Source organism: Pagrus major, chromosome 8 (assembly GCF_040436345.1).
Source record: "Pagrus major chromosome 8, Pma_NU_1.0".
NCBI lineage: Eukaryota > Metazoa > Chordata > Actinopteri > Spariformes > Sparidae > Pagrus > Pagrus major.
This window is the reverse complement of record NC_133222.1, coordinates 31,021,403-31,049,062: the sequence shown is the minus strand read 5'-3', so window position 1 is coordinate 31,049,062 and position 27,660 is coordinate 31,021,403. Positions and strand designations below refer to the sequence as shown.

General features: G+C 40.6%; 2 protein-coding genes across 2 annotated transcripts in view; both read right to left on the bottom strand.

Annotated features, from left to right (window-relative positions):
- The window catches only part of LOC141000678 (solute carrier family 45 member 3), a 31,586-nt gene extending 22,486 nt beyond the window's left edge, over window positions 1-9,100 (bottom strand). Inside the window, exon 1 of the mRNA XM_073471456.1 lies at window positions 9,032-9,100. The gene's annotated coding sequence lies outside the window, so the exon portion shown is untranslated. The remainder of the gene's footprint in view (window positions 1-9,031) is intronic.
- Window positions 9,101-11,117: 2,017 nt separating this feature from the next.
- Window positions 11,118-27,364, bottom strand: ferry3 (FERRY endosomal RAB5 effector complex subunit 3). The gene is made up of 14 exons (XM_073471595.1): window positions 27,279-27,364; window positions 26,566-26,754; window positions 26,007-26,152; window positions 24,405-24,586; window positions 23,266-23,365; window positions 22,934-23,058; window positions 21,111-21,217; window positions 20,708-20,905; window positions 20,200-20,328; window positions 18,516-18,584; window positions 18,169-18,371; window positions 14,685-14,742; window positions 14,053-14,120; window positions 11,118-12,897 (listed from the first exon to the last, which is right to left on the bottom strand). Exons 2-14 carry the CDS (start codon window positions 26,744-26,746, stop codon window positions 12,805-12,807), a joined length of 1,659 nt encoding a protein of 552 aa, XP_073327696.1. The 5' UTR covers window positions 26,747-26,754; window positions 27,279-27,364; the 3' UTR covers window positions 11,118-12,804.
- Window positions 27,365-27,660: the final 296 nt, after the last annotated feature.

Sequence of the window (27,660 nt, the reverse complement as noted above, 5' to 3'; positions counted from 1 at the left end):
CATGCCCATAATAAGCTACGACACACTGTTCCCTGCTTTGATAAACCAAGGAAACCAAAACAGTGTGTCAGGAATAGGACTCAGGGGCCACTACTCTTGGCAGAGCAGCAGGGTCCCAATAAAGCCTAAATGTCACCCACATTATACGCAGCACGAAGGGTGGGAAGGATCAATCACTCATTGTGTGCTTCCAGAGCAAATTAACCTTTAAGTAAATACGTGACGTTGATGCTTAAACACAGAGCTTCTATACATACCTAATAGCCCTCAGGATTAGCACCACTTGAAAAGACTATCTAAGAGAACCAGACAACATTCTCCAGAAGTTATCTATACTAGGACATAACATAGATGGTACAAGACACTTCTATATAGTCCCCCAAGGCTCAAGAATCCCAGCAGCATTTAGTTATACAAGGCCATCTGTTGCACACTGCCACAGAACTGTCACAGCTGCCACGGTATCATAAATAATGAAAATGCAATTATGAATCGATCCATAAAGCTGCACCAAGAGAGGCGCACACGATGTTACATCCCCTTTAAGATCAATCATGCTCTGCACATGACTGCTGTACACATGTTTGTTCCTATGCCTGAGGAGAGGACTCAAAGCAACAACTTAAGTTTGGAGGGTTTTTCCTACGTACCAACACATGTGACACCAAATAATGTAGCGTCCACTGCGTATAGGTGCATTACCATCTGGTATTATCACAAGACCGGAGCCATAAACCTTGGCTCTGACAAGTAATTATACTATGTATAATTTTGTCAAAATGACTTACTAACGACAATGACTGCAACATTATATTGACCGTGTGAATGGCCTTTTCCCTGAACAAATGTAATTGCTCTCTTTTACCACTTTCAATGTAACAAGTCTACCACAGGGGTTTTTCACATAGAACTGAGATGAACAACTGCCAGCTTTAGTCCAGATAAAACCATGACAACACACCATGTTGAAAAAGCGATGGCTTTCTTTTCATTAACAGTTGGGGTTTTTTTTGTGACCATTTTACATTGGCATCTTAATAGCAAACTCCTGCATGAATGAATCACTTCATCCATCACATCATTTTGCTTTACTTCCATCTATCCATTAGCTAAAAGCTGGACATGTAACATCAGGAACAGCACTGCTTTCAGGAGAGTATTACATACTGGCTGAAAAGGAGCCTCACTTTAGGACATGATGTTAAGCTGTTGAGTAAAGAGGTGTCCTTACAGGAACATGCACAGGCTGTTGTGTGATGATAAAGAAAAGCACTCAAGGGATTCAGACAGAGATGCCTTCAAACAGTCAGTGAGGAACACAATTAGTTACCTGAAGATGCTTTTCGAGGCATTCAGAGGCAAGACAAGGACCAGAGTCATGAGGACATGTTATTTTATGAACACTGAAGCTGTCACATCTTCAGCACCCATCACTGACATATCTTCAATGAAAAAAAGTTTGTCTATTTTGTATATTTAAATTAACAAAAAAAAAATCCGTCACACTCAGCCTTTTGCACTTGGTGCAGACTAAGCAAAATACCTTTGTCCTGATGGATGATTTTATTCTGGCCTTGTACTTATCATACATGCATTTGTGCCACTAGGATGAAATGTAAAAAGTTAGTCATGTTGCCTTGTGTTGTACTCAATGTCTGAGTTATTGACTATAGTATACAAACAATGCATGCTGATGCTGAAACAATACATTGTTTCGCCTAGTAATTATATTTAAAGGCCATGTAACCAGGTCTCATTTACACTGTGAGGTTCTTTTTTGGCTGCAGGTAAGAAGACCCCTGTGGAGGTATTACGCTTTTTTCATACTCCACTTACTGCGCATGCATACACCGTACTACAATCGGGTGTCTGCACGCGCAGTCCAGTTCGACACATCTTCCCTCTCCAACAACAAGAAAAAGAGCTCCTTTGTTTGCTGTGTTTGGCTGAACAACAAGGAAAAGTTAAAAACAGAGGACAGTGTGTGCAACAGCCGAACGAGAATAGGATGGAAGACAGGGCATACAGTACACAAAATAAGCTACCAGTTTGCTTTTCTAGCTCATCTGGTGTGTAGAGTCTGACACAGCACAGAGGGACTGATGTTGCACATGCAGATGAATTAGCCTTTCCAGTGTTCGTGCAGTTTCTTAAAATAAAGGCAGGTCAGCAAACTTTAAAAATACTTTAAAACGCGGTATAGAAGCACTGGGCAACTTAAAGGAAGTTGAGGGCTGAGAGATATTACAGAAAGAGGAAACAGTGCCAGGGAGGCCATTCCAGCTGTTTTTCAAGCAACTAGAAACACCAAGGTCATGAACCTTCCAGCTGCTTGGATACAGTTAATACAGCAGTGCATAGAGAACTGACAGACATAAGGACATCAACAGGTCCATCTCCCTTTTCCAGCTGTTGTCAGAGCAGGAGTGGCCCCGAGGCACAATGATTAACGCCTCAGTCAAATGCTACACAAACCAGATGGTAAGGATGGAGGAGAGGGCAAAGCCTCTCTCTCTCTCTAACTAGTAGCATACACAGGAAGGCTTGAAACCACACACATACACACACCATGACCCGCCACATATGCTTAACCTTGTGCGCAAACACACATTTAAATCATTTTTAATAAACAGTCTGCCCACAGTCACAAAGTGCTCTTCAGTGGAGTTATAATCATATTTAAGTTAGCCTTTCCTTTAAAAGGATAAAAACAGCAGCATAAAACACAATTACACAATAGGAAGGTTTTTACGACATTACTATGTTTGTGTGCCCAACCCATAACTGCAGACTAAAAGGCGGAAGGCTACTCTGGGCCTCACGGGAAAATAAGAAATGTCAATCATCAGCTCTACAGGGCGAAAAGCTTGCCAACCAAAGAAACATGTAATCAAAACAAATTGTTCCTTTCCTTCATTTTAATCATGTCCTCTAAACACTGGGATATCAAACTAGCAAACCAAGTTTGGGGCATTGTTTACCATCAATTAAGGGTGGAACGGCAACTCCATTAACTCCATTAACGCCTCAGTCTGTGTGAATCTGTGTCTTTGTATGGGGATAACCATACACATATGTGCATGAGCAGCCGCCTTTTAACACATATGTGTGCTGTAGGGACCTTCAGGGACCCATAATGGCTGATCCCCCTAAGCCTGCTATATGAAACAGTTCTGACAAAACATTGAACTAGCAGGAGCAGGCATCAAAGCACTCACACACATATTGACTCAAATCATAAGCTTGATCCTTTCACAAGGCATGGAGCATCTCACATATCAAAGAACCCCCTCAAACACTCAATAGCATCCCTTTCAGCTTACTACATGAAAGAGAACACTGTGGTGTCTCATAATATGCCGTTTTCCCCATTCATAGAGGCAAACTTCAAAGAAGGCTAAATCAAGTTGGAAACATTTCACTGTCCTGTTGGCTGATATGTTCTGGTAAATTCAGGAAAATGATCAGGAGGTGACGGGGTCATTCATAATTCAGCATGCTAAGGGGCCTTACCAGGTCTGCTCTTTCTAGACTTTCAGACACTCTCTGGGGCGTCTCGGACTCGCCGTGTGAGTCAAAGAGGAGAGGGTGTGAATATGTATTGCAAACATCTGGCCAAGTCCTTATCACCATGGGAAAATGTCTAAGGACAAGCCTGTCTTATCCTTGCTCCAGGCCCCGTACTTGTCTCATCTGGACTTCAACTGTGGTTTAGCAGGCATGTCAAACTCTCAAAGTAGTGCTTCTCATTTAGGGGGAATTACGGAAAAGCGATAGGCTCGTTTGCCGTCTGTCCTCCGCCTTCTCGTGAGAGCTGGACCTGAGGCTGTTTTGCCTTCAATGCCACGCAGTCCCCCCTCCACACTTGAACCATGTGGGCAGAAATAACTTAAGTCAGCAAATTCAATCAGGCTAGCAGACAGAGTGTGAGAGTGGAACAACGCAAGCCGACTCAGACTGTCACTTTCTCTCGCCAATAAGGAAGTGCAGTGCTGCCACGTTAGCTACAAGTAATTTGTTTTTTGGCCAAAGCACTCAGGTAGAATTGACAAGGGAGGATTCAGGTTTACATTAAACTACTCTTCCAGGGTTCCCATACGTTCATTTATTTATTTATTTATATTGATTTCCAATTTTTGGAACTCCACATTTACTTGGGCAGGCTGCTCAGGTGTATTAATGGTTGCTTAAGTATATTTGGTGAAGCATCTTAGCACTAATTTTTTTTCCCCATCCATGTGAGAGAACAACGCCATCCGTACTCAACGAGTCGACAATTTCCCCTCGCTCTACCCCTCCACACAAGAAAACACAAAGTATCCTTCCATCATTTATTCTCGTGCTTCACAATGACAGGAGAAAGATGTACATCAGTAGATGGTTGCTCTTGCCAGCAAAACCAAGTAAAAGCCACTTATATGTTCCCACAATTTACTTAATGATTCTGTTTTTAGAAAGACTGGCCAGTTGGCATCCTTTACCCATTGTGTTACAGTGCATTTAGGTTTGAATGACAAAAATACAGAGCAGGAAATTCGGATTAAAGAGAAAAGCAGTTGGCCAAGCAAGCCACTGGAGAACTGAACCGGTGCCAACACACCCACAGTCTCTGGCATGGAGCAATTTCATGCCAAAGTGAAAAGAAGACAGGGAATATTCACGTCTTTAATCAGACCAGACATTCAAAGAACACAGACAACCTAGAGATGCCTGAATTGAACATGCCTTCAGCCTCTCACACCAATTAAAGTTAGTGATGATCCCGGGAGTGGTCCAAGAGGACTGTGATCGTGACAGAAGCTCAGCCATGCACATCATACTGTAAGAAGACTTCACTTTCATGATGCCAGTGGGAGAGAGGTGTTAGTATGTTGTTCCATATTTAAAAATCAGGTCTCAGATATTTCACAAGTGCTGAATGAACTCAAGGTGGAACAAGTTTCTTAACTGAAGTTTCAGTCACATTCCTCTTTAATCAAAATCAGACATGTACGGATACCATTTTTTTCCTTTCCGATACAGATTGTGATACCCAGAACTTTGTGTATTGGTCGAGAAAAAAAAAAAAAAAAAAAAAAAAGGTGTAAGGGAAGCTACTAAAGGCTCATTTACGCTCCCGTTAAAATAGAATGGTTTCAAACAATATAACCATCACTAACCACATACTTCCACGTGTCCTTCACGTTAGCATGGATGTTACAACCACTGGAGGGTGCCACTCAGAGTCAAATAAATGGAGAAAGAAAGGCTCCACCCGTATCCGTACCTAATGTTGAGCATAAATGAGTCTTTAGAAGTAGAAGGGTCCCGTTTCAAATAATAAATTATGTGGTATTGGATCGGTGCATAGACTCGTACTCACCAATACAGATTCCAGCATAGCACAACACTAATCAAAACCCTCGTCATAACATAAAAAGGCAACTGGCTGTTAGGACTTCCAGCAACAACTGTGAGAGAGTGGCCATAATGTCAAAAACAAAGAAAATGCTGAATGATAACAACGTCACAGAGGTGACATTCCTTGATGGTAGGGTAGCTGACATCTTTTCTTTGAGCTTTGGCCTATTAGGGGAGCCTGTGAGCACTCTTTCTCTCCGGCCCAGCTGGCTGCGGAGCACTATTACAGGGAAACTGTTTGGACTTTGACCCCGCAGCCTGCAGAGAGCTGGGAAAAACGTTTGCGCTCCTCTGCCTCCCGTCAATGAGAGATCCAGGAAACAGACAGGTTGCTTAATATTCAGCCATGTCCACCCCGCTGTTAGTGAGTTATGGTGGGCTTAATAATGTTCATTCCAGCACTTGCAAGATTTTCCCAGTCTGTGAGCAGCAGGTGTTGTGTTGCGTTTGATTGGTGGTTGTTGTCCTCCAGGGAAAAACATACAGCACGAATGAAAAAAATTTCCCCATCAACTTTCTTTTACTAACCATTTATTTCTCCCCCTCCTGTTTCAACAAATGAGCTCACTGTTTTTACAATGATTAGCCCTTGAGGGACACATTCACTTCAGCAGTAATTGTACAAGGCCCGAATGGTTTGAATGTTTGCCTAAAGATAACAACAGAATACACCATGCAGATCTGAGAAATGAACTCCTGCTAAATCAGTTCATGCAGAGACAAAGGAAACTGAGACAGCAGCATGGTTTCTGTCAATATGAAGGCGACAGCTCAAATTACATAAAACCCCAAGGCAATTGGTCCAACTTAAGTGCAGACAAGGTTTCATCTGATTTCCTGCAGACAGAAAATCAAAAAGGTAAATATTACTTTTTGTAATGCATAACATTGAGGATAAATCTCCTGTGACATGCTCATAAAAACTGTAGAACAACACAGTTTAGGCCGTGAAAGCGCTGCAATTTGAGTAATCCAACTAAACTAGACCATGAAAGTTCAAACCTAAAGGCAATGTAAAGAAACGGGATTGTCATGAGAGCCATAATGCAGTGCTTTCCCACTGAAGTGAGTGTCTCCTGCACTTCTCTGATGTGACAGACAGCCATTGTACAGATTGCATACCTGTGATTGTTCATGGCTACACATGATACCAGAGCGACAGCAGCACACAATGCTTTGAAGAGGACACAGGGCTTAAGCGACGACCCCCCCTCCCCTCCCCTCCCCTCCAGCAAAAGCTCTTCGGGGCCCTACCCGTTAGAGGTAGCTTTTAAAAAAAAAAGAAAAAAGAAAAAAAGATCACTCACACCCACCACATAATCCACCACCTGTCTTCAAAAAAACATATGCAGAAGCGGAGTGTAAGTCATTGAGGATCCAGGTACACATATAAAGCACAGAAGAGCACTCGGAGCTGGAGATAAACAGCCTACGACTGATTAAAACTGCAAAGCCTTCAGTCTGCCTAAGTAGCTTGGTGTCCTCGACGGTGGGTGATTATCCTGCGCTCGGCTTGGGGGTATATTAGACTGTCAGAAAGCAGTGAGAGAACAGCCAGCTGGTCTAGCCACAGCATCCTGGGTAAAGAAGCATTTCTATCACTGTGGAGCAGATGAGCTCCGCAGAGAGCTGCGCAAACCCCTCCTGAGGCGAAGCAGCGAGTGCTTAGAATGTGGCTGCTCTGAGATCAGCCTTGTCTGATCATAATGACTGCTAGTCACTGATCATCAGTATTCAGAGTTTTGGATGATGTTAAAGCATTACACCGAAGGCATCTCCCATGCAAACTACTTTTATATAAACTGGCTGGGGACATAATTACATGTTTTATCAATTTTAAAAAGGACAAAAGTTGTTAGAAGTAAATACTGTTGAGAGTATATAAGGAGAAGAGAGAAGCTGCCGGGGCCAACAGGGCTGAAGAGAAGAGTCTATTTTCCAGGGGGGAATGAATAACACACTTGAGTGGTCTATGGAGAGGGGAAAGAGGTCTTTGTGTGAGAGGCAGAGTCATGGTCATGGTGACAAAAAAAGTCCCTCTTTCATGGGTTAGAGCCATTTAACCTTTTGATCCTCTTCCTTCTTCATGTGGGTTTTGAGTTAAGTCAAAGAACCAGATTCACAAAAAAAAAAAACAAGCACGGAAACTTTTATCTCTTAACTGCAGCTCGCTAGTGAAAGAGTTTACTCAGTAGAAAATGTGGTTTACATTCCAGACATTGCATTGTCTAGATAGAGAAATTAAATTTAGAAAGAGGCTTTAGAAAGCGAGACGAAAGGAAGCAAAAAGAAGGATCCATAGTGCAAAAATAGCAAAACTTGACCACAACTGGGTGAGAAGGAAGCAACAACAGCAATGCAGTGTCAACTTTTTGTGAATTTACTTTGTTATTTTTACTAAAAGCGAGACAAATTATCCTGATCCAGTCATGGATTCTTCATGAGATTACAAAAATGTGATATTTTGCGTCAATAACACACAGTTACGACACGCTACTACACTTGAATCCAGGATACGTGCCAGTCACTCCACTGTCACCTTTAACATTTCAAGTGCTTGTTTTCCAAAGAATATAGAGACTTTTAGTCAGTGAGTAATCAGTGGAACAAGGACGTTTTGATTTCCCACACTTTCCACTTCCTCGGAAATGTTGCAGGAGCAGTGAGTGACTCAGTCTTCATCATCAACAATACTGCTGAAGTGCCGTTGAGCAAGTTCATCTAGGCCCCCCCCCCAAAAAAAAGCATGTCTTTTCATTAAGCTTTCCTAAATTCAGTACAATGAAATAAGTCTTACAGGAACAATACACAGTGACGTTTATCAGCCGAGAACTGTGTTCACAGCTGCACCGGCAGACCAGAGCTTTGTTGGCTCTCAGCCTACTGAAATCTACAAAATAGCCAACAACAAGGAACAAGGTTTTCAATTAAAGCCCCATCACAATCAACGCCAGTGCCAGTTGGAAGAGTTTGGGAACAACTTTCCAAACAGGGTGTCCTGAAACGCCTCCTCCCCCCCATAAATCCATGTGTCAAAATAGCGGGGTGCTCGCCAACACAGCGCCAAAAGGTTTACAGCGAATTAGACTGAAGGCTTTCGTGTGGGACAGAAAGGGTTAGGCTATATCGGTTGGTATAAGCCTGTAAAGTTATTGCCACCATGGCACTTGGCACCACATCAGTGTGCACTCAGGGAGCCTGGCGGTGTGGAGAGATGCAGTCAGCGACGCAGAGTGGAAAAAACTTCCAGAAAGCACCACGCTGCTGCTGCTGCTGCTGCTGCTGGCTCACCATACACCTTTCAGCCGCAGACTCCGACCAAACACAATTACACACTTCCATTTTCGGCTCAGCTTCAATCACGATTTCTGGCGTCGTATGAATTAAGCTGAAAAGCAGCGATACACGCCGACATTTGGGTCGAAATGTAACCCGGTTGTCTGCGGTGTCGACGCGCCGGACCGCTGTGAAGCAGCCTCATACAATGAAGAAGTTTTTAACCCGCACCGAGACCGTTACATTACAAACTGCCGCGTTACATTTGAGTCTGTTAAACAAGGATAAATAAGTGCGGTGTCTGCGAAATGAAGATATTATACCAATGAGGGTCTCTTTGAAGCGCAAACTTTACCTTAAGTTATGTGCAGCTCCGGGAAATCCGTGCAGCAACTTGCTCTCTCCCGACCGACATACCGCTGTTGCTCAACTTGTACAGAGAGCCAGACACCCAGCTGTGACAAGCGCCGTCAAGCTAGCAGCAATGATGGCGACGGCTTCCGGTTTAAACTTTCGAAATAAAGGGCGAGAAAGACCTCGCGAGCGGGACGTTATGACTGAACTGTATTACTTCATATAAAACAAGAAACCCTGAACAAAATGAATATACTATTTGAGAAGTGTGCGTACCAAACAAAACGAAGACAAACGTTTTAATGTTGTTTGCAGTGTTCTTTTCAAAGTGGCTTCATCAGGTTCACAACACTTTATTTTTTAAGCGAGAAACATAGCAAGTTCCGGTAGCAGTACCTGTGACGTGAGAGGAAAACTGCTGTAAACAAAAACATGAATAAATGAATGAATAGATTCAGTGTTTTTCTAAGGCGCTTCTGATATTATTATGTGCTGTCTACCATTTCAATTAACTATTATTTTTCTCTTTGCTTTTTAGTTTAGTGCTTTCTTCTTATTCTTATAGTCTTTTACTTCTACCATTCATCCCTCTTTTGACACTTTACACATACATGTGTTCTCATCTGTCACCCAGCTCCTTCTAGTAAAGACAGAAATGGCCAGGCATCTTCTGACCATTGACACTTTTCAGAGTTTTTTAATGGGTTGGCATAGAAAATGGACATCTGTCTACATTTTTATGTCATGTAACAGCAGTCCCTCAATATATCAATTAGGCTCTTATCTTAAAAGTTGGTAATTGAATGTGAATTGAATAATATGCTCTTTACTATGTTCTGTATCATATTCTTGATCCATGTTGCTTCTGTATTCTTAAGCATCATGACTGTACCTGCAGGTTTTGATTGTATCTTCTTGCCAAGTCATTCTAAACCACAATGGGTTTTTTCTTCTTCTCATTCAAACTGTCTTTAATTATTGTGTATAACCAGATTGCTTTACAGCAAGTGCGGGCATGCCATTCCTCAGACCTCTAATTCCCAGGCAAGTTAAATTAGGTGGGGAAATCAATTATCACCAGATAATCCTGCTCTGTAAGGGTAAAGCTAGTCACAGAAAACTTAACTTCTTCCCAAGGAAGGACAAAGTTTTCACTTCATGAATGTTATGTTTCTTTTAATGAGTTTCCACTTGACCTGACTTCAAACAGTGTTCAATTCAAAGCAGTTCAATTCATGGACTATCACATGCTGTAGATGACTTTCCCTTGGTCACATTTCTTCGCCTGTGACTACCTGGAGTACTTCAGCCCATGCTCGTTTGACTGAGGAGGCCCTTATGTTTCACGATTGTCAGCTATTAACAGGTGCATCATGTTGCTTGTTTTCCACGTGTGCTGTAACTCTTTGATGAAAAACCTTTATATGGCTGATGCTTCTCATGTCCAGTTTGTGAATGTTGCCCAGATCATTTTCAAGCATGTGAGAGAGGAGGGAGAGCTGGACTATTGTGCTGAATCAGCACCCTACACTCTCTCGCTGAGGAAACCCAACACTCGCGGCCACTGAGACCAATCCCAAGAATGCCAAACACTCGGCAATACATATTCTTACAGTTTTGTGGGTTCTCAGCATGGCAGTGTGATATAAACAGTTGCAGGTTTCAACATAAAGCTATTAAGAAATGTCATAACTCTCCCTGGGCTGCTGGCCATGCTGTTTATCTTGAGAGAAGAGAAGAAAACTTGCTTTGATCGCCACACTCGACTCGTTTAATAATCTTAATGCCACCGCTGAACGTGGCTGGAGCAAACTTTCTGACAAGCTGAATTGATTTCAGTCTGCCTGAAATAGCTTTTAGGCCACCATTACATGTGCAGGAATGTAATTCAAATGAATGACATGGATTATTAACTTCAGAGAGATTATGTGCCTGTGGATAACCCATCAACACCAAATAAAACGCTGATCCAAGTGCCACTAGAAGTTCATCACTATCAGCTGAAGGGAAGAAAGAACATAATCATCCAAAGTGTGAAACTGTCGTGAGCTTATCAATGCTTCCATGAAGAATTTACATCAAATCAATATGGTGCATGTGTTACTTCTTTATTAAAACATAAAAATGTAAACATACACTGGAAATATACAGAATGTAAAACACATCTGACCACTGAGGCTGAAGTTTTCAGAGCACTCCCCTCCCCACTCGTAATGAATGCAGAATCAAAACTCTTGAGATCAATTTAAATGAGCAGCAGACGCTCGTTTAAACTTTATCTCTTTTAATAAGATAAGTGTGTGTGTGTGTGTGTGTGTGTGTGTGTGTGTGTGTGTGTGTGTATGTGTGTGTGTGTGGTCACCCTTTTCACATCTTTAAGAATAGTGCCATCTGCTGTTACAGAGGTGGAGGGGAGGCACTTCACACGTGCACACACACTCACACGAAGAGGGATCCTCGCTACAACTCACTGCAATGCAGCTAAAAACACCTGCACGTTGCTTCTTTTAGCAGCAACGCCATTAGTCTTTAGGACTAGAGGAGCCAAGTTTATGTCACTTCTCTCTGGACAAACCAGCCCTCCGATATGAAGCCGAATGACCCAGTGGTTTAGTCTGCGAAATCTCATATGATGGCTGAAGTGTGGTAATGGATAAATTCAAAGAGATTCAACAGATGACATAAGATGTTGGCAGCGACCTCATGCTGCACATCCAAACAAAAAATTATTAAAAGCTGAGATCTGTGATATTTTTTAATCATCAACAAAATGTTATCACAGCCATCTGTGTGGAAATTGGTGGGGAAAACACGACAAAATTCACATTTAGTGTGGTTGCTAACTCTGCTATAGAGAAATGTTATTAATGTCTGTTAGGTCACAACTGCCAGTGACGGTTCATCACTTTGGTAAACAAACTGTATTCACATTTACTTCATCTGCTCCATTGATGGCATTTTAACTCCGTACCTGCGAGGTCAAACAACTTCACCAACCACCAATGTCTCCATTTTGCTGTGGCTCGAACGTGCAGAAAGTTACAGAACTGCTTTAAAAGGAGAGCTGGAATACTTGCAGCACCGGTGGCTAATGTTGATGTCATAAAACTCTGTCACCAGAACCTCACCCTGGAGGCTTGAAATGAAAATTTGAGCAGCTGCTTTACTGAGCCACTGAATCAAGTCCTCTTTCAGTAAGAAGCATTAACAGCGTGTGGAGCTTCGGAAAGGGGCAAAAAATACAGGGAGTCTAACAGAACATGTTTACATGTTTTAAAGGTTTTTTTTCTCATCTATTCACCCTCCACCATCATTCAGAACACTCCTTTTTAGTGCCCGTCTCTTCTGCCTGTTTCATTGCAATCACAGCTATGGTGGGGGTGCGGCAGAGGACGGGGACTGTATAGTTGCGACATCATAACCTGATGGAAGTCCTAACGGCTTGTTTGAAGGCACATTATTCTGTGCATTGAGCCTTTTATTACTTTCACATGTTTCAATATAGCACCTAGACCGGTTTTATAATTGAAAAAGACACAGAAACCTCACTTTCTACAATATAGGACCTTTAAAATACTTTTGCAACTGTACTGTAAGTGCTTTAATGCCACCATATTGAAATGAATGGGGTTCTTGGGCTGCTTCATCAAATCTTCACACCCCACGGCCAGAAAAAAAAACAAGAAAAAAAAACAAGAAACATAACGTCACAGCTTTTAAAATAATTGTGTCTCTGTTAAGTCTTGAGGATGTAATGTGGGGCACCTCTATCCATCAGTGCTTTGAGGTGAGGGTGAGGGTAGAGGAGACACGGAAGATCTGAGGCAGCATGTTGCTCAACTGGTAGAACATTTCCTCTGAGATACTCTGTTGATATCAAAGAGACACACAAAGACACAGCCAGGATTAGTGAGTGACAAGGGACCGGGATTTTGTGCAGCACCAGTGTAAAAAAACTGACAATTGAAGGGAACCAAAGAAACCTTGTTTTTTGTTGTTTTTTTTTAACCCAGCTGAAATTGTGTCCATGCAAACAAAAATACATCTGGACTGTTTGCGTACAGCTAAGTGTTAACAGCCCTGGGTGCCCTTTAGTTCAACATCACAGGGTTTTTTTTTTTTTCTGAGGGATGCTCGAGTGATGTGGGCTCCGGCAGCTGCCTGCGACTTTAACGGGGGAACATACCGTGTCACCCTAAGCATCACCACCCGTCAAATAAGAATGTTAAGTATTAATCTTTGAGCAGAAACAGTCACATGCGCATCATTCAGCGACGCACAAACACGGGGCATATATTTAGCCGCCGCTTCTCTTTGAGGCACAGAAAACAAGAAGTGCTATTTTAAATGGTGTCTGTGCATGTAGCTGACAGGAAGCAAATGCAGCCGGGAGTCCTTTGATGCCGCTGGTTTTATCATCTTAACCTGTCAACATGAGATCCTGCTATAGGATCTGCTGCCTTCCTGACAAACCGCAAAAGCTATAGGTATACACCACCCTGCTACGCCTAAAATAAAAGAACAGTTATGCTTCTTCCTTGCTTTACAGCTGAACCGTAATGTTTTCTCTCTTTTACTTGCAAATCAACATCTGTAAATTGGTTGACTTTATCTACATTATACCTAAAAACACAAGGTTAGATGCGGATATCCAAATAAATTCAAGATTACGCCTCAGTGTTGGAAAGCTACACGTTAATCCTGTTGCCTATTCTACAATTACTTGGATGAATGTCTGAGCTTTCTTTGATCACAGCAGTGTAAACACTGGTTCATGGAACATAAAGCTCTATAATCTGTGATTTATGGCATGCTTTTCAAACAGTCGCTGCCTTCTGCTTGCACTCAAAGGTGTGTACTGCAAGGCCAGGTGTGCCTTTTGTGATTTTGTGTACATATGAGGCCTTAAATATACATTTCTGATTTAACAGAGAGATTTGCTGGCAAGCAATTACTCAATGGATGATTGTGTTCTGCCTTAGCGATCAGACCAAAGGTAGAGGGAGTAAACTCTATTCTCACCTTTGGCACAAGAAACTGGACTGTGCGTGATATACCTCCATCCCACGAGGCCATTTCCATCATGAAGCCTGCAAATTAAACAACATGAAATTTATTATCATCTACCAAGAAATCATCTCTCATTCTCAAATATCTATCTGTAATATTTGCTGTATTCCAGGAATTCCAGTCTTCCTTCCCTCAAACTGCATTGTCTTCCTCTTAAGCAAGAGAGCAACTGTTATAGTAGTCAAGACGATGTAAGCGTTGTGCCTCTTAGTAAAAACATATTACATTTTTAATAAGCTTTGTGTCATGGAAAATGTATAATACTGTCAGCAGTCACAATGGTAAGTGTATCTCTTTAATGAGGAGAAAAAGAGTCTCTTGCTCTTTGACTTTGAGGAACTGAAAACAAAACCTCAGGAGTCAGTTAAACGTTTTAAAAAGCTGTTAACTTGGGTGTGACAGATCTCTGCTATGAAATGTATTCTTGAATTACCGCATCTCATCAAGTCATGTTCTTTATGTTTGGATAGTTGTCGACTAAAATATAAAGAATACACCAATAAAGAGCAAAACTGGTGCAACGTCAGTTGCTGATTTAATATTGGTATCATAACAATTCCTGAACTCTAAATGATTTAACTCACCTTTGACACATTTGAAAACCAGCTCAGCTCTTTTAAGACACCACGGTATGGTCATCTCCTACAGAGAGATGAGAAATGACAACATTGAATTTTTTTGGTTTGTTGAGTTTAAAAATGTGCAGCAAAAATACTTCAGAATAACAACTTAATATGTTTTAGTTTGTTGGCACAAAGATCGATTCAGTCAATCGGGAGCGAAAAGATGTCATGCACTTAGATTTAGAGAAATTAGCGGTTTATTAAAAGGACAAGAGGTTAAATTTCACAAAGCATGGTCACCTTTTATAGATCTCTTTATATAGACCAGAAAAGAAAGTATTGGTATTATCATTATTCCTGTTTTTTTTAATCTGTTTTATTGCCTCTTTTTAATTTACGACTCAGAAGTCTTTCTCTTTACTTATTTTTTTAAACCTGTCTTCATGGGTTAAAACCTTTCCTGTGCTGTGTATAATTGTTGTATATCATATACATCTCATGATTGTGATTTGCTAATTGCTGACCCCCGTGTTGAGCTGTGTTTTCTGTGTGCTAATTTGTAAAAAAAAACAACCTCAATAAGAGTATTTTTGTTATATCATATTCTCTTACCCAGGTAGAAAAAATGAGACACTGTATTTGATATATATTAACTAGGTTACCCACAAAGTGTCGTGTCAGGTAACTATATCCACACACAAACAATGTCTAAGTGCAGAATTGGCATTTCTTACAAATGTAACTGCAATAATGCCCCTGCAACGCTTACTGCATATGTCACTTCTCATCTGCCTTCAGTTTTGTGTGTTTGGCTCCAGGCTGCTGGCTACACACTGTGAACTCAGCAGGCAGTCATCTCTGCAGTAGACCTTTCCGAATAACGAGGACCACCAGATAGGTAGTCTCCCACACACACACAGACACACACACAGACACACACACAGACACACACACACACACACACACACACACACACACACACACACACACACACACATAGTCTTTCACCCACTTAGAAATGCTTTGCACCCATTCCAAGTCAACAAACTGGATCCATGAACTGGAGGCAGGCGTGTCATCAAGGCTCATGTTTTTGCCCATACCAACTGCGTCGTGGGATCAACTACACAGGCTGAAGTAATGGGGTTTTGACGCACTCACAATAGGCTAATAGACTCAAGAATTTTTCATTACGAGTGGTGCGGGTGCCAGCGGCAAATGAGGCATTCCTACAACCAGAAAAAAGGAACATTAACAGTTGTGAAATTGTGAGTTATTGTTTGCAATCTGGAACTAAACTGGTTAGGAAAGTTTTCCCTTTGCAAAAATTTGAAACATATATTGAAATGTTATTAAGCAATTCTCCTGTGTTTTTTTCTTACACAGTAAATGCTCAAGGACAAAAAGAAAAAACATTAAACAAAGAGAATAAGAGGCCTAGCCCTGCTGTGTTTTGATTGAGGTCTGCAGTTCATCGAGACAAACTATGTCAGCTGTTTTAAAGACCAAAACACAATAATAGGCTTGTACAAACAGGCTAACATCTCCACTAAATGGCAAACAAGACCAAAAGGAAGATGACACACAGAAAGTTTTGATGAACCAGAAGCTATTAATTTAAGTTCCTCTGGTTCCCGAGGCTTCAAAAGTTAGAAGTCTTTGGTTATGTAAACAAAGACCCTTGATTAAACATGAGAAGGAAAATTGCACTGGGCATGTTGTGGCATGAGTGCACTCCAGATGGAGGCTTGTTGAGAATTTACTTCCCATCTCATGGGATTCTCAGTTTATTAAGTTTTAATTTTACTCAGTAAAAGGACTAAGAATGAGCTGCTATTTGGGTTACAAGAAAATCCAAATTCCATTAATTTTCAACAGATCAAATAAAAAGAAAAAGATTTTCCAATTTCAATGGAAAATCCCCTTTATTGTAATCAGATATTTGCCTAAACTCTGTTAGATCCAGGCCCAGTTCATCAGTCTCTAAAAGCTCTCTCTGTTACTCTTCCCTACTGTGTGAGTACAGAGTGCTGTTGTACACTCAGAGGTACAACGTAAACAGAAGAGTTCATGACTCTCTCCTTTGCCCTCCTGGTTTTAAACCTGGGAAATGTTAAGCTCTAGGCTAAATACACAGCCAGTGCCTGACAAGCCAGACCACAGCTGAGGATGCAGTGCATAAACAAGCTGAGGCAGAATGAAAGGGAAGAAATTGTGACTATGCCATCAGCGAAGGACATGGAAACTTGTGTTGCCAGCAACTTTTCTTCACCTTTGACCACCAACAATCACAAACTACCGAGGCTTTACAGAGAAGTACAAGACCAAAGCTGGTAGGAGATTATCCTAATAGGGTTAATGACGGAGGTTCAAAAGCTGAACCTACACCACTGATGTGTTGTTGAGCAACAGTGAATCCACATCAGCTCCAGAGGTGGTGTTAGCCATACCTGACTCCTCAACTCCCAAGAGTGTATATAATGGTGGATATTACAATGTTTCTGATAACACTGACCTGTCAGTGCTAAGGCTGGTGTGCTCAAGTTTGCATTCATATTGCTGTATTTGTAGTGACAGAAATGAAAAGTTTCACCATTTATCCATTACTTTAAGTTATCTATTTCTACCATTGACCATTACCTATCACTATCTATTTCAATCATTATCAATTACTTTTAGCAAATTAGTTCAGCCATTATCGGTAACTTTTAGTGAATTATTTCAATCATTATTCATTACATTTAGCTTATTATTTCAACCATTAATTTTATGCATTTATTTAAACCATTTTTTCTTTACTTTTAGCTTACAACTTCAATCATTATTAAATTCTAGCCAACTATTTCAATCAATATCGATTACTTTGATCTAACTATTTCAAACATTAACCTTTAATTTTAGCTATCTATTTCAATCGTTATTAATGAATTCTAGTTAACTTCTTAGATGCTACAGTGAGCTGTTTTTACAAATTAGTTGAAGCACTCCATTATCTTGCCACATACCCTGACAAATGCAGAAGAACACACTGGGTTACAAGAATCCAGGATAACCAAAACAATTCAGCCATTTTCTTCTTACCTAAGGTAAATATAGAGCTGCTTGCATACAGTGGTTACCTCCAACCTTTTCCTAATCAGTCAAGTGTTTAATAGCCAAACAATTGCATTGTCCAACTCAAACATTTACCTTTATATGTACTCTATGTTCTCATATGCTCCATTTGGAGAAATCTTACGATCTGTTTGTAGAAGTGTACAAAGTAACTTGTTTAATTTGGAACTCACTCTATGTTTTTTGTTTTTTTTTATCTTAAACAATGTTTGATCACACACGGTTAAAGGGATAACTGCATTTTCAATTTGGGTTTCATTATTCCCTTGAGGTATCACATGACTACATTATTAAAATCTAATATTAAAATTAAAAGTGTTTTGTGTGTGTGAGTTTGACATATTACAACATCATACGTACAAGCGTTCACAGTGCTCTTGGCTACTCTTACCTCTGACATGTCGTGGACCAGCAGCAGTGGTACGGTGACTGTAGTTATGTCATGTGTGCAGCAGACCTTCAGGATGTTTCTCAAACCCATGATGGCAGGGTCCCGGGCCGTGATGTTCCCTGAGCGCACGTTGTCGTCCACACACAGGTGGAAGACAACATGTACCTCTGACAGGTTGGAGTGGCGTGAGATGTAAAACTCACCTTGAGGAAGAGACACAACAGGTACAGAACATAAGAATGTTAACAATACTATCCAGAAGTAGTGTAGTCTAAAAATGATTGCAAAATTAGTGATTCGTTGTTCTAATAATCTGACCATGAGTCAGAGTAAAACATGACCATTACCTGGTAAGATGTTAGATGGATTTCTTTCAACATTTTTGCTCTTATCATCACCTCCATTCCTTGGAATCTCTGTATGGACAAAAAATTTAAAATAACTATAAAAATCTGCATGCAAAAGACTCCTCAAAAGACCTCATAAGGGCACTCCATGGCAATAGCAGGAGGAATTTCCTCGAAAGGCTTTTAAGCTAGAAAGACCATATCTATGATCTCTACTCTGTGAACCACTCGCTGTGATAAGGATCTGGGGCCTCATTTGTAAAACTGCAGAGAATCCACACTACATTTTTGCTAAAGTACAAAATGCGGAAAATAAGGTAGGCCAAAAAAGATCTGCATGTGGGTCAGCCTCATTTCCCGCCCTATACATGCCCACATTCAACCATAAACAGTCAATGCAAAGTACCTCATGAATGCTGATGCACAGAATTGAACCTGCTGATCGATGGTTAATTTCTTTGCGTTTTTGGACACAGAAATTGAGGTGCTTGTGAGTGAGGTGGAGGTTAGAAAGCACATTTTGTTAATTCTTCCATTCACATAGTCCTCTAGTCATTCAGCATCACGCTGTCAGTGCAGTATTTTACAGGAATCAGATTGCTTCACATCTTGACAAAATTATTGTGCCAATCAGTGGTATCCTCCAAGCTGGGTTCTCATTTGAGGATGGAAGCTTGATGAACACATTTTATTTATTTATCTAAGTTTTGTTATTGGGAACTTGGCCTGCATACACAATCCATACGTGCAGGATGGTGAACATGTCCCAGGTGAGTTGACTGAAGAAGGCAGAGTGTGTGTAGCACTCCAGTCGTTCTTTAAATTGGTTTAAATCTTTTCTAATTTAATTGTTGTACAAGCACGAGTATAAACACTACTGCTGTTTTGAATGTTTACAATGGCTTGAATCTACAATAAACATGTGATATGAAGTAAAATTAAATGTGTGAGAAGCATCATGTTTAATGATTCCTCTCACATTTAATGTCTGCTATCTGGATCCATTAACCACCTCACCATCTGCAGCACCAATTTTCCCAGACTCCAAAATGTTTGTACGAGTGGGTCAAAGTTTCTGTAAATGCATGCACATTCCAAGTCAAGTTGTTTCACCACTTTGTTTCACCACTTCAACATTGCATAACAGATATTACTACATGGGCTCAGGAACACTGAAAAGTCCCGTCAGTAGTCACATTGTGTTTGCAAATTTTGTTTTTATTTACATTTTACACAGCGTCCAAACTTTTGGAGATTCAGGGTTGTATTTAAATTCCCCTTCAGTTCATTCTTTTGAAATTTACTCTCATGTTTCTGGTGTGAAAATGGGAGATAAAGCTGCTCTTTCTTGTCTTGCTTAACATCATATCAGATAAATTAGAGCTCAACCTCAAGGTGAATATATTCTGTATGCTGAGAGGAACAACTTGTATCCTGTCACTTTATGTCTCTGTGGCACTGCTAAACAAGGCCATGAATAAAAATGTTTTATAGTGCATAGCTGGCTAAAAAAAAGGCCCAGCTATCTAGAGTAATCAATTTAGTAAGTGTGTCTATGTCACTAGCTATTCAAGAAAGCCCCTGCTTTGCTGGTCTTCCCTTTCTCTTTCTAACCATCTTTGAATCTTCTGTCTACATTACAGCTGTGCTGACAGTGAGACCCAAGTAAAGCCAAAGATCTAACCAGGTTGTTCTTTCTGCTTGCTGCTCCGCTGGGCCCTAGCATAGAGCTCCACCTGCTGCACCTCCTCCAGCTGCCCCTCCAGACAGTGAAAGTGGAAGTCTGTACACTCCTTCGCCACAGTTGCAAAGTCTGCAGGTCAACACAGAAAAGGCCAGAAAATGAAAAAATGCATGAAAGGCTAAAGTTAGCAAGAGCTTATCCTTGTTATCATGTCTCCATACTGAGCTGCCACTCTAAAAAAAAAAGAATCCAGACTGAAGGGTGAATGGAGTGCCTAAAACAAATCATTTAAAAGAGGTGTAAAAGACTAGTGTTATTCTCACAGAAAAGGTGAGAGACAAGAGTGAGTCATTAGTAGAACCAAAATAAAAATTGTACAATTTACTGGTGCCAAAATATCACAAAGTACTGCTAAAATTACTGTGGAACATGTGAACACCTTGACCAAACGCCACAGGTTGCCCAAGTGACGACATCTCGACGAAGATCATTAAAAATGTCCCCTGACCTCTCTTGATGCCACTGTAGGAGTTGACCCTGTTGTCGACCAACAACACCAGACCACAGAGCGAGGAGGAGTAGAGTGAAAGGGCCGTCTGTAGCCGCCTTAGTTTTGCTCCGCCGCTGCCGTGCCGCCGGTGCTTACAGAAGTCCAGCACATCTGCCCGGACCAGCCGCAGGTTGTGCATCGTCTTCAGTTGTGCTCCTGATCAAAGAAATATATATAATATAAATATGATATACGACAAATACACAAAGACACTAAAACAGAAAATTATTGTGCATTTTTTGTGCAATTATTGTGCATTTTACTCTATGCAATACAAGCGTGTTATGCACGTGGTGTGTTACATGTCAGCTGACAACAAACTGTGTACAAATACTTGGAAAACATGTTAGAAGCCAAGTACCTAAGTGTATGGTGAAACTCTCCTCCAGCTGAGGCTGCTCCTCAAACATCCTGGCCCCAGAATCTGCAAGCTCTGACAGCTGGCTGGGCTGCACCTTAATCTCCTCACTGCAAATCAAACAAGCAAACAAATCAATCAGAAGATACATATATATATATATATATATATATATTTAAAAACAGTTCAATTGTTTTATAGCTTCAAGGAAAGAACTGACAGAAAAAAAGAAAATAAAATGTGGATGTTATATTTTGATATTTTAAAAAACTATTGCTATGCTGCCCGGAGCAAGAGATTTTTAGATAAGATAGATGAAAGCACCTTTCACATTATTGAAAGGAAAAACCCACCTGTTCAGCATCAGTTTTTCATGGCTAGTTCTTGGACAATTAATACTTAATTAAACAGGATATAATGTAGTTGACAATTTTTTTTACAGTTTAACAATAAACTTTATCATCCAAAATTACATCAATGCACTGAAACAGTACACTTTAATGGGAGTTTAATAATTATAAATACCCCATGCATATTTTTCTGCATTATGTTCAGTTGAAAAAAAGTTCTCATATCGGCATAAATTGGACAACATGTATCAGCGAGATAATATCAGCTGACAGATATACTGTATTAATCAGGCTCTAAAAAAGTGAGAAAAAATATCAAAAGAATCAAAAGTCCAACCTGTACTCGGTTTCTGGGTTTCCTTTACAGGCTGCAGCTTCAAAAACGCATATTTACACAAAGTTCAATGTGCTGATGCAGAAGCATTAAGTTTTACCAACACACAGCAAGATAATGATATTCATCATTAAGAAAAAGTAATGCAAGGTCAGCACATTGTCTGAGGAGCTCTCAGCACACAGGTCCTGGTGGTATCTGTGTTTTGATGGAATATCCAATATATGCAGAGGAGTGTTAAGACCTGAATTTAAACCACTGCTCTTTGGGACCGCATTACTATTAAGCTCTATTAGACTTCTTATCCCGAGATGCCAGTCAGAACTGATACTGCGAGGCTGAGCATCAGTCAAACTAAGATGAGCTTTTGACCTCTTGTAATCACTTCAATTTCTATGTAAATGGAGCCAGTACTTCAAAGGACCATTAGACGTGTCGTGTTTTGGATTAGAAGTGCTGCAGAAGTGCAGCTGCTGAGATCCTGTTAGTGAAGGGTCAGTTTGACCTCTAGTCAAGATTCAGTGGGACTTTTCCAGAAATTAAGTTCACATAAACATTTAAAGCATGTTATTTGATTCGTTTCATGCAGTTTTATGAGTCAACAAAACAAGTTTTACCTATTATCATTTAGATACTAGTTTTACTTCTTCTTTTATTCACCCTTTTATAGTTTTAATGTTCAATAATAACTCTACTTCCAACATAATCTCTGTACAAATAAACTTAAACTGAATCTAAACCACACAGCACTGACAAGCCAAAGCCTCTGCACCTATTAAACAGTGTCAGTGAATTAAGATCATGAAGTACCACCCTGTAACTTTGGACAATGCCACTCAAAGCTGCTGCATCTGCACATTGCAATCATCCGTGTCGGCACTGCAGCTTTTCTTTTTTCACCTAACAAGAGTAAGCAACTAAGCACCTGACTCATGTGTTCATTACCTCGGATCAGCAGTTTTGATTTTACCCTGTTATAAAAAACGAGGAGTAAATGAAAGAACCTGTTCAGGTGCATGTGGGTGTACAGTCAGCCTACAGATGCCAGATGTGTGTACACAACCAAAGACTGAGCTTCAGTGTACACACAAAAACAAGTTATTAACACAAGTGTTTGTCTGATCACATACAGAAGAACTCACTTAATTTGGCTGCTGTTGGTGGATTTCTGCAGGTCCTGGTGCAGTTTGATGACCCACTCCTGATACTCTTGCTTCTGAATGCCAGTAACCTGCTTCAGCTCACTGGCCCACTTGTTTTCCAACACCTGTTCAACAAAGATAAACGTCAAACACTGAGGGACTTTAACATGACAGCAACACATTTTGACTGGTCATGCTGGGGCACATCGGAACCTGTATATTCACTAAATGAATCTTCTGAAATGCCTGTGGTGAAATGATAACTTTGTACTGGGATCAAGGCACACCTGCTTTTAACACTGCTACAGAGCACCCAAACATCTTTTTCTTACCTGCTGTGCATCAAAGTGTTGAGAGGCGACTGCATTTACATCCTGGTCGCTCAAAGTATTCCCCAGCTCGTGCATCACTTTGTCCATTTCAGTGGCCTGCCTGCCAGACAGAGAAAAAAATCATTGATGTTATTTAAATGATGGGGAAATACATCATCATAACAGACATGCTCTATGTTATTTAAGTCACCTACATTCACAACAAGTGCCTCCACAACACAAATTAAGAAAACTAGAGACAATAATTGAATTGCCATAACTAAGCAGCAAAAAGATTTTCTATTTAGCTTTCAATGCAAATTACCTAGTTATTTGACTATCATGAGTTAAACTACAGATCAACAGTGTAATAAGTATAGAATTTATTTTTAAAAAACAAAGAAAAAAAATAATGTATCAAAGCCCTGACACCAATGGCAGATAAAGAAACATCTGAGAATGCAGCAGTATGGCTCCAACATTATATTAAATGTCTTAATGCATTTCTGGGTGCTTTCACATCTCATTTGTTTGGCTCAATTCAATCGAACTCTGATGCATTTGCTCGTTTTGTCCTGTTCATTTGGGCGGTTGTGGAAGCTGTCAACAAACTCTGGTGTGTGCGAAACAACTGGACCGTGATCATCTTAAAAGTTGGTCTCTTTCTAAATTTTATGATAGTAAATATATGATTTTAGAAGGAATTCAAAAGCTAGACTACTCTTAAATCTGTCTGCTGATCGCAAAAAGATTGATATTGTGTTCTGTGTCGCCCGTATTTATGTAAAAATATTCATAATGAAATATTTTAGGTAATCATGGGTGCATGTAAGTGTGGAGATTTCCCCTGATACATCAAAAAGTCTACTGATTGGAAGGTTGGTGTTTTGATGGTTCAATCCAAAGCTGCATGTCGGCAAGATACTGAACCCTAAATTGCTCCTATTGGCTGTTCCATCAGCGTGTGAATGGTTGGGCACAGGAATATCACAGTTAGGAAGCACTGTATCGCTCCTAATGAGCAGGTCGGCACCGTGCATGGTGGCCTCTCGCATCAGGGTATGAGTATGTGCATGGGAATGGCTTACAAAGAAAGAATGGGTAAAAATACAGTATGTGCAGGAAATCCAAGGATCCAGGCATTAATCCATAATACAAACCTCTCCTGCAGCTTCTTGATCTCCATGTCCCTCTCACTAATGAGCTCAGAGATGCTAACAAAGTAGTTGTGCTCCAGGTTGAGAAGTGTATCTGAGGCAGGGGAGTGGATCAGCTCGTGGTAAACATCGGCAAAGTCTTCATCCCAACTGGGCTCTTCAGGCCGAGCATGCTCCAGTGTAGTCTGAAACAGTTATAGTAGAAAGAAAATTTCTATTTCACAGTGGTAATTGTAAAAAAAGAAATACAACCTAACCAGACTGTACACTCTACACTGCTTGGGGAAAAAAATACTTGTGGATGATAAACTGCTGCATGTGTTGTGAGAAAGAGGAAACGGCAAGATGCTGACTTTGAGCAGAAAGTGTGGAAATCTAATTTTCTGTGGTTGGAGGAAGACAAAAGAGGAAGGCAAATGGGAATATGAACACATTTTGTGTGTTTTGCTCTGCTCAATAAGACAGAGCAGTTGATGTGCCCCGTGTATAATTAGAAAAGCAACAGAGCATTAATCAGAATCTGAAACTCCTCTATTTATACAGGCTCAGGAATCTTCCGGCCACGAGCACGATGGATGCTGGAAGGCCTCCATGTGTATTTCTGTGTGACTGCAGTAAAACGTTAACAGGTAGCCAGTCCTAAATGTCTGAGTGCAGTGGGTCAGAGGGGCTCGACAACACGAGCTGAGGCAGCCATTGTCTGTTTATAAACGTCTGGGCAAGTGACAGCAGAGAGTTTAGACTCGTGAACTTTTATGTGCAAAACCAACTGATCTTATTAACATTTGCTTTCAAAGAAATTCTTCAGTGAGAGGACTATAACTGATTTAATTAAAAAACCACAGAGTTCACTTCGGTCTGTCGGTAGACTGTTTGTTTTGTATGGATCCATGCAATAAAAGTTATGATTCTATTCTCAAATATGTGAAAACCGCCAACACATATTGGATCTCTGGGAAGAAACGCATCAAAGTGTAACCAAGTGCAATGGGGAGACATTAAACACAGCACGCAGGCTTATGCAATGGGATTTTTTTTTTCTTCTCTGAAACTCATGAATAATCAATTTGCAGATGCACTGCACTCCTTCTGTTTAAATCGCTTTAATGATCCATGACTGGCCTGAAGTTAGACGGAGCATTCGAGGACGCTTCCAAAACACTGCTGTGCTACTACAGAGACATGGAGCAGTGGATAAACAGTACAAACGTGGTGTGTTGAGCAATATATGAAATTTTTTTTTGGAATGACCTGTCAAGAATTAAAGGTGCTGTCCACAATTTTTACAGAAATGTCTTCCTAAGGTTTTTGGGGGACAATTTGTTTATAGAATCAAATATAATCATGATGTACCACAAATCACTAAGTACCACCACACAAACACGCACTGTGTTGAAGGCAGTCCTTCTAAACTGTATATTTGAATGAAACTTGTCGAGGTCATTGATTAGTCACTGAATTAAAAACTCCTACAGGGATGATCTATCTCACTCACTCAATGAAAAATAAATCATGTTAATGGTGTTATTCTCCAATCTAATTAAATCTACCATTAAAGTCATATGTACTTCAAGAGGAAAAAGAAGAAAAATCTTTATTTATCACCTCCACATAAGACCTGGTCCATGCGTTGGTGAGCTGGTTCACATCTACATCTCCTGTTGTGAGTCTCTGCAGGGCCAGCTCTGCCTCTCTGTCATAATCCAGGATAGTCTCCCTCTCGATGAAGGTGGAAAGTGAGGTTTTTAGCTCTGCAGGGGGAGAGATGCACACACAGCAAATAACAGTCATTGAAAAAAAATGTTCATTCACGTGCAAGCCAAGTAGTACGCCGCAAAATCAATTGGCTGGATCCACTCCATCCGCTCAGGTTTCAAACTAACAGTATGCATGCCGACAATATCATCTCATTCCCAGGAAGATGTGTGTGAGAGTAATTGTTTGAATAGATCCATTTCAAATAAACAGAATCTGATGTTTCTTATCCTAATGTAGGTTTGGTTTACACAGGGTTTGGGGGAGTTGTTGCAGAGTAGTTAGGGGGTCTGTACCAATCCAAAAATAATGTCCTTTTTTTACTGGGTATATAATGTCTAGTACAGATGATAGTGCAAATACAGTCTTTGTATCGATTTTCATTTTACCAAGAGAGAGACAATCTCACCATTTTCTATGTAGCAGGGTATTTTATGTAGCAGCATCAGGCGTCCATGAAGGTCACTGATGTTCTCTTGAACAGGAAACTGCAGAGGCACTTTGAGGACACAGTTGTGTTTCCCTGCCTTGAACTCAAACACAAACTCCTTCTCAGCAGCAGTGGTCGCTTTGCTTTTGTTCTTCTTCATGGTTTCAGCTGCAAAATACAACGAGGGCAACAGTAAAACATGAATCAAAGTAATGTCCTGTGTCATGGGGGTCGAATGGGCTATTGTGACGCAAAGAACTGACAACATATATAATGATATATAAGTCTATCAGCAGCACGGACCTGCCTACCACCACCTTTTCACTGTCAAAATACTGATAATGACCAATGTTAACCTACTGACAGACAAAACAGCGTCCACCTCCAGTACAAGCAACACACTGAGACCAACACTTCATATGTAATATCATGTTGAACTATAACGAGCAAAGGACAATTTCTTTACAGTTGTTAAATGAATGTCTAATAGCGGACTGAAATCCCTGCTATGTGACATCTATGTTTACTCTGCATGTACAATTAGCTCAATGTTAGCTAGCAGTATAGCTAACGTGTAGATACGAAGCTTAAACTAATAAGAGTGGGGCACTTTGCCCTGGACATTTCTTTGCTAGGCACCGATATTTGCTTAATTTTGGTGAACATATAAATGTTATAAGAGGCAAATTTACCCGAGTATGAATAAATATGGTGTTTCCTGTTGGAGAGACAGCGTTCCTGTTTGGTTCAGTCAGCTGACTGCAGCTGAGTGGAGCAGTGTGACAGTAACAGCACTTTCGCGACATCGAGGCTCAGCTGTGTATGGATATGTTTTCTATTGCACATCAAACGTGCTGTGGTATCTGTGTGTGTGTTTAGCTTGATTGAAATAACAAAATGTTTTATCTTTTTATTTGGGTGGCTCTCTCTCACGTACGAAGCAGATTAACAGAGCAACGAATCTGTTGATCCGAAAGCGTAATTTACCTGGGGCGTAGTTTTTCCTTGGGCAATACCTCCCCCTGCTGGCCAAAGATGGTGGTTGTTGATATGAATGATACCGATTTCTTTTTT

What these genes read in the sequence shown, in the direction of transcription:
- ferry3 (XM_073471595.1), bottom strand. Translation starts at nt 26,746, where the DNA reads ATGAAGAAGAACAAAAGCAAAGCGACCACTGCTGCTGAGAAGGAGTTT. An exon ending in TGGTCCACGACATGTCAGAG is followed by an intron (nt 14,743 to 18,168) that starts GTAAGAGTAGCC and finishes ATCTCTCTGTAG; the next exon opens with GAGATGACCATACCGTGGTG. An exon ending in TCCAGTTTCTTGTGCCAAAG is followed by an intron (nt 12,898 to 14,052) that starts GTGAGAATAGAG and finishes TGATATCAACAG; the next exon opens with AGTATCTCAGAGGAAATGTT.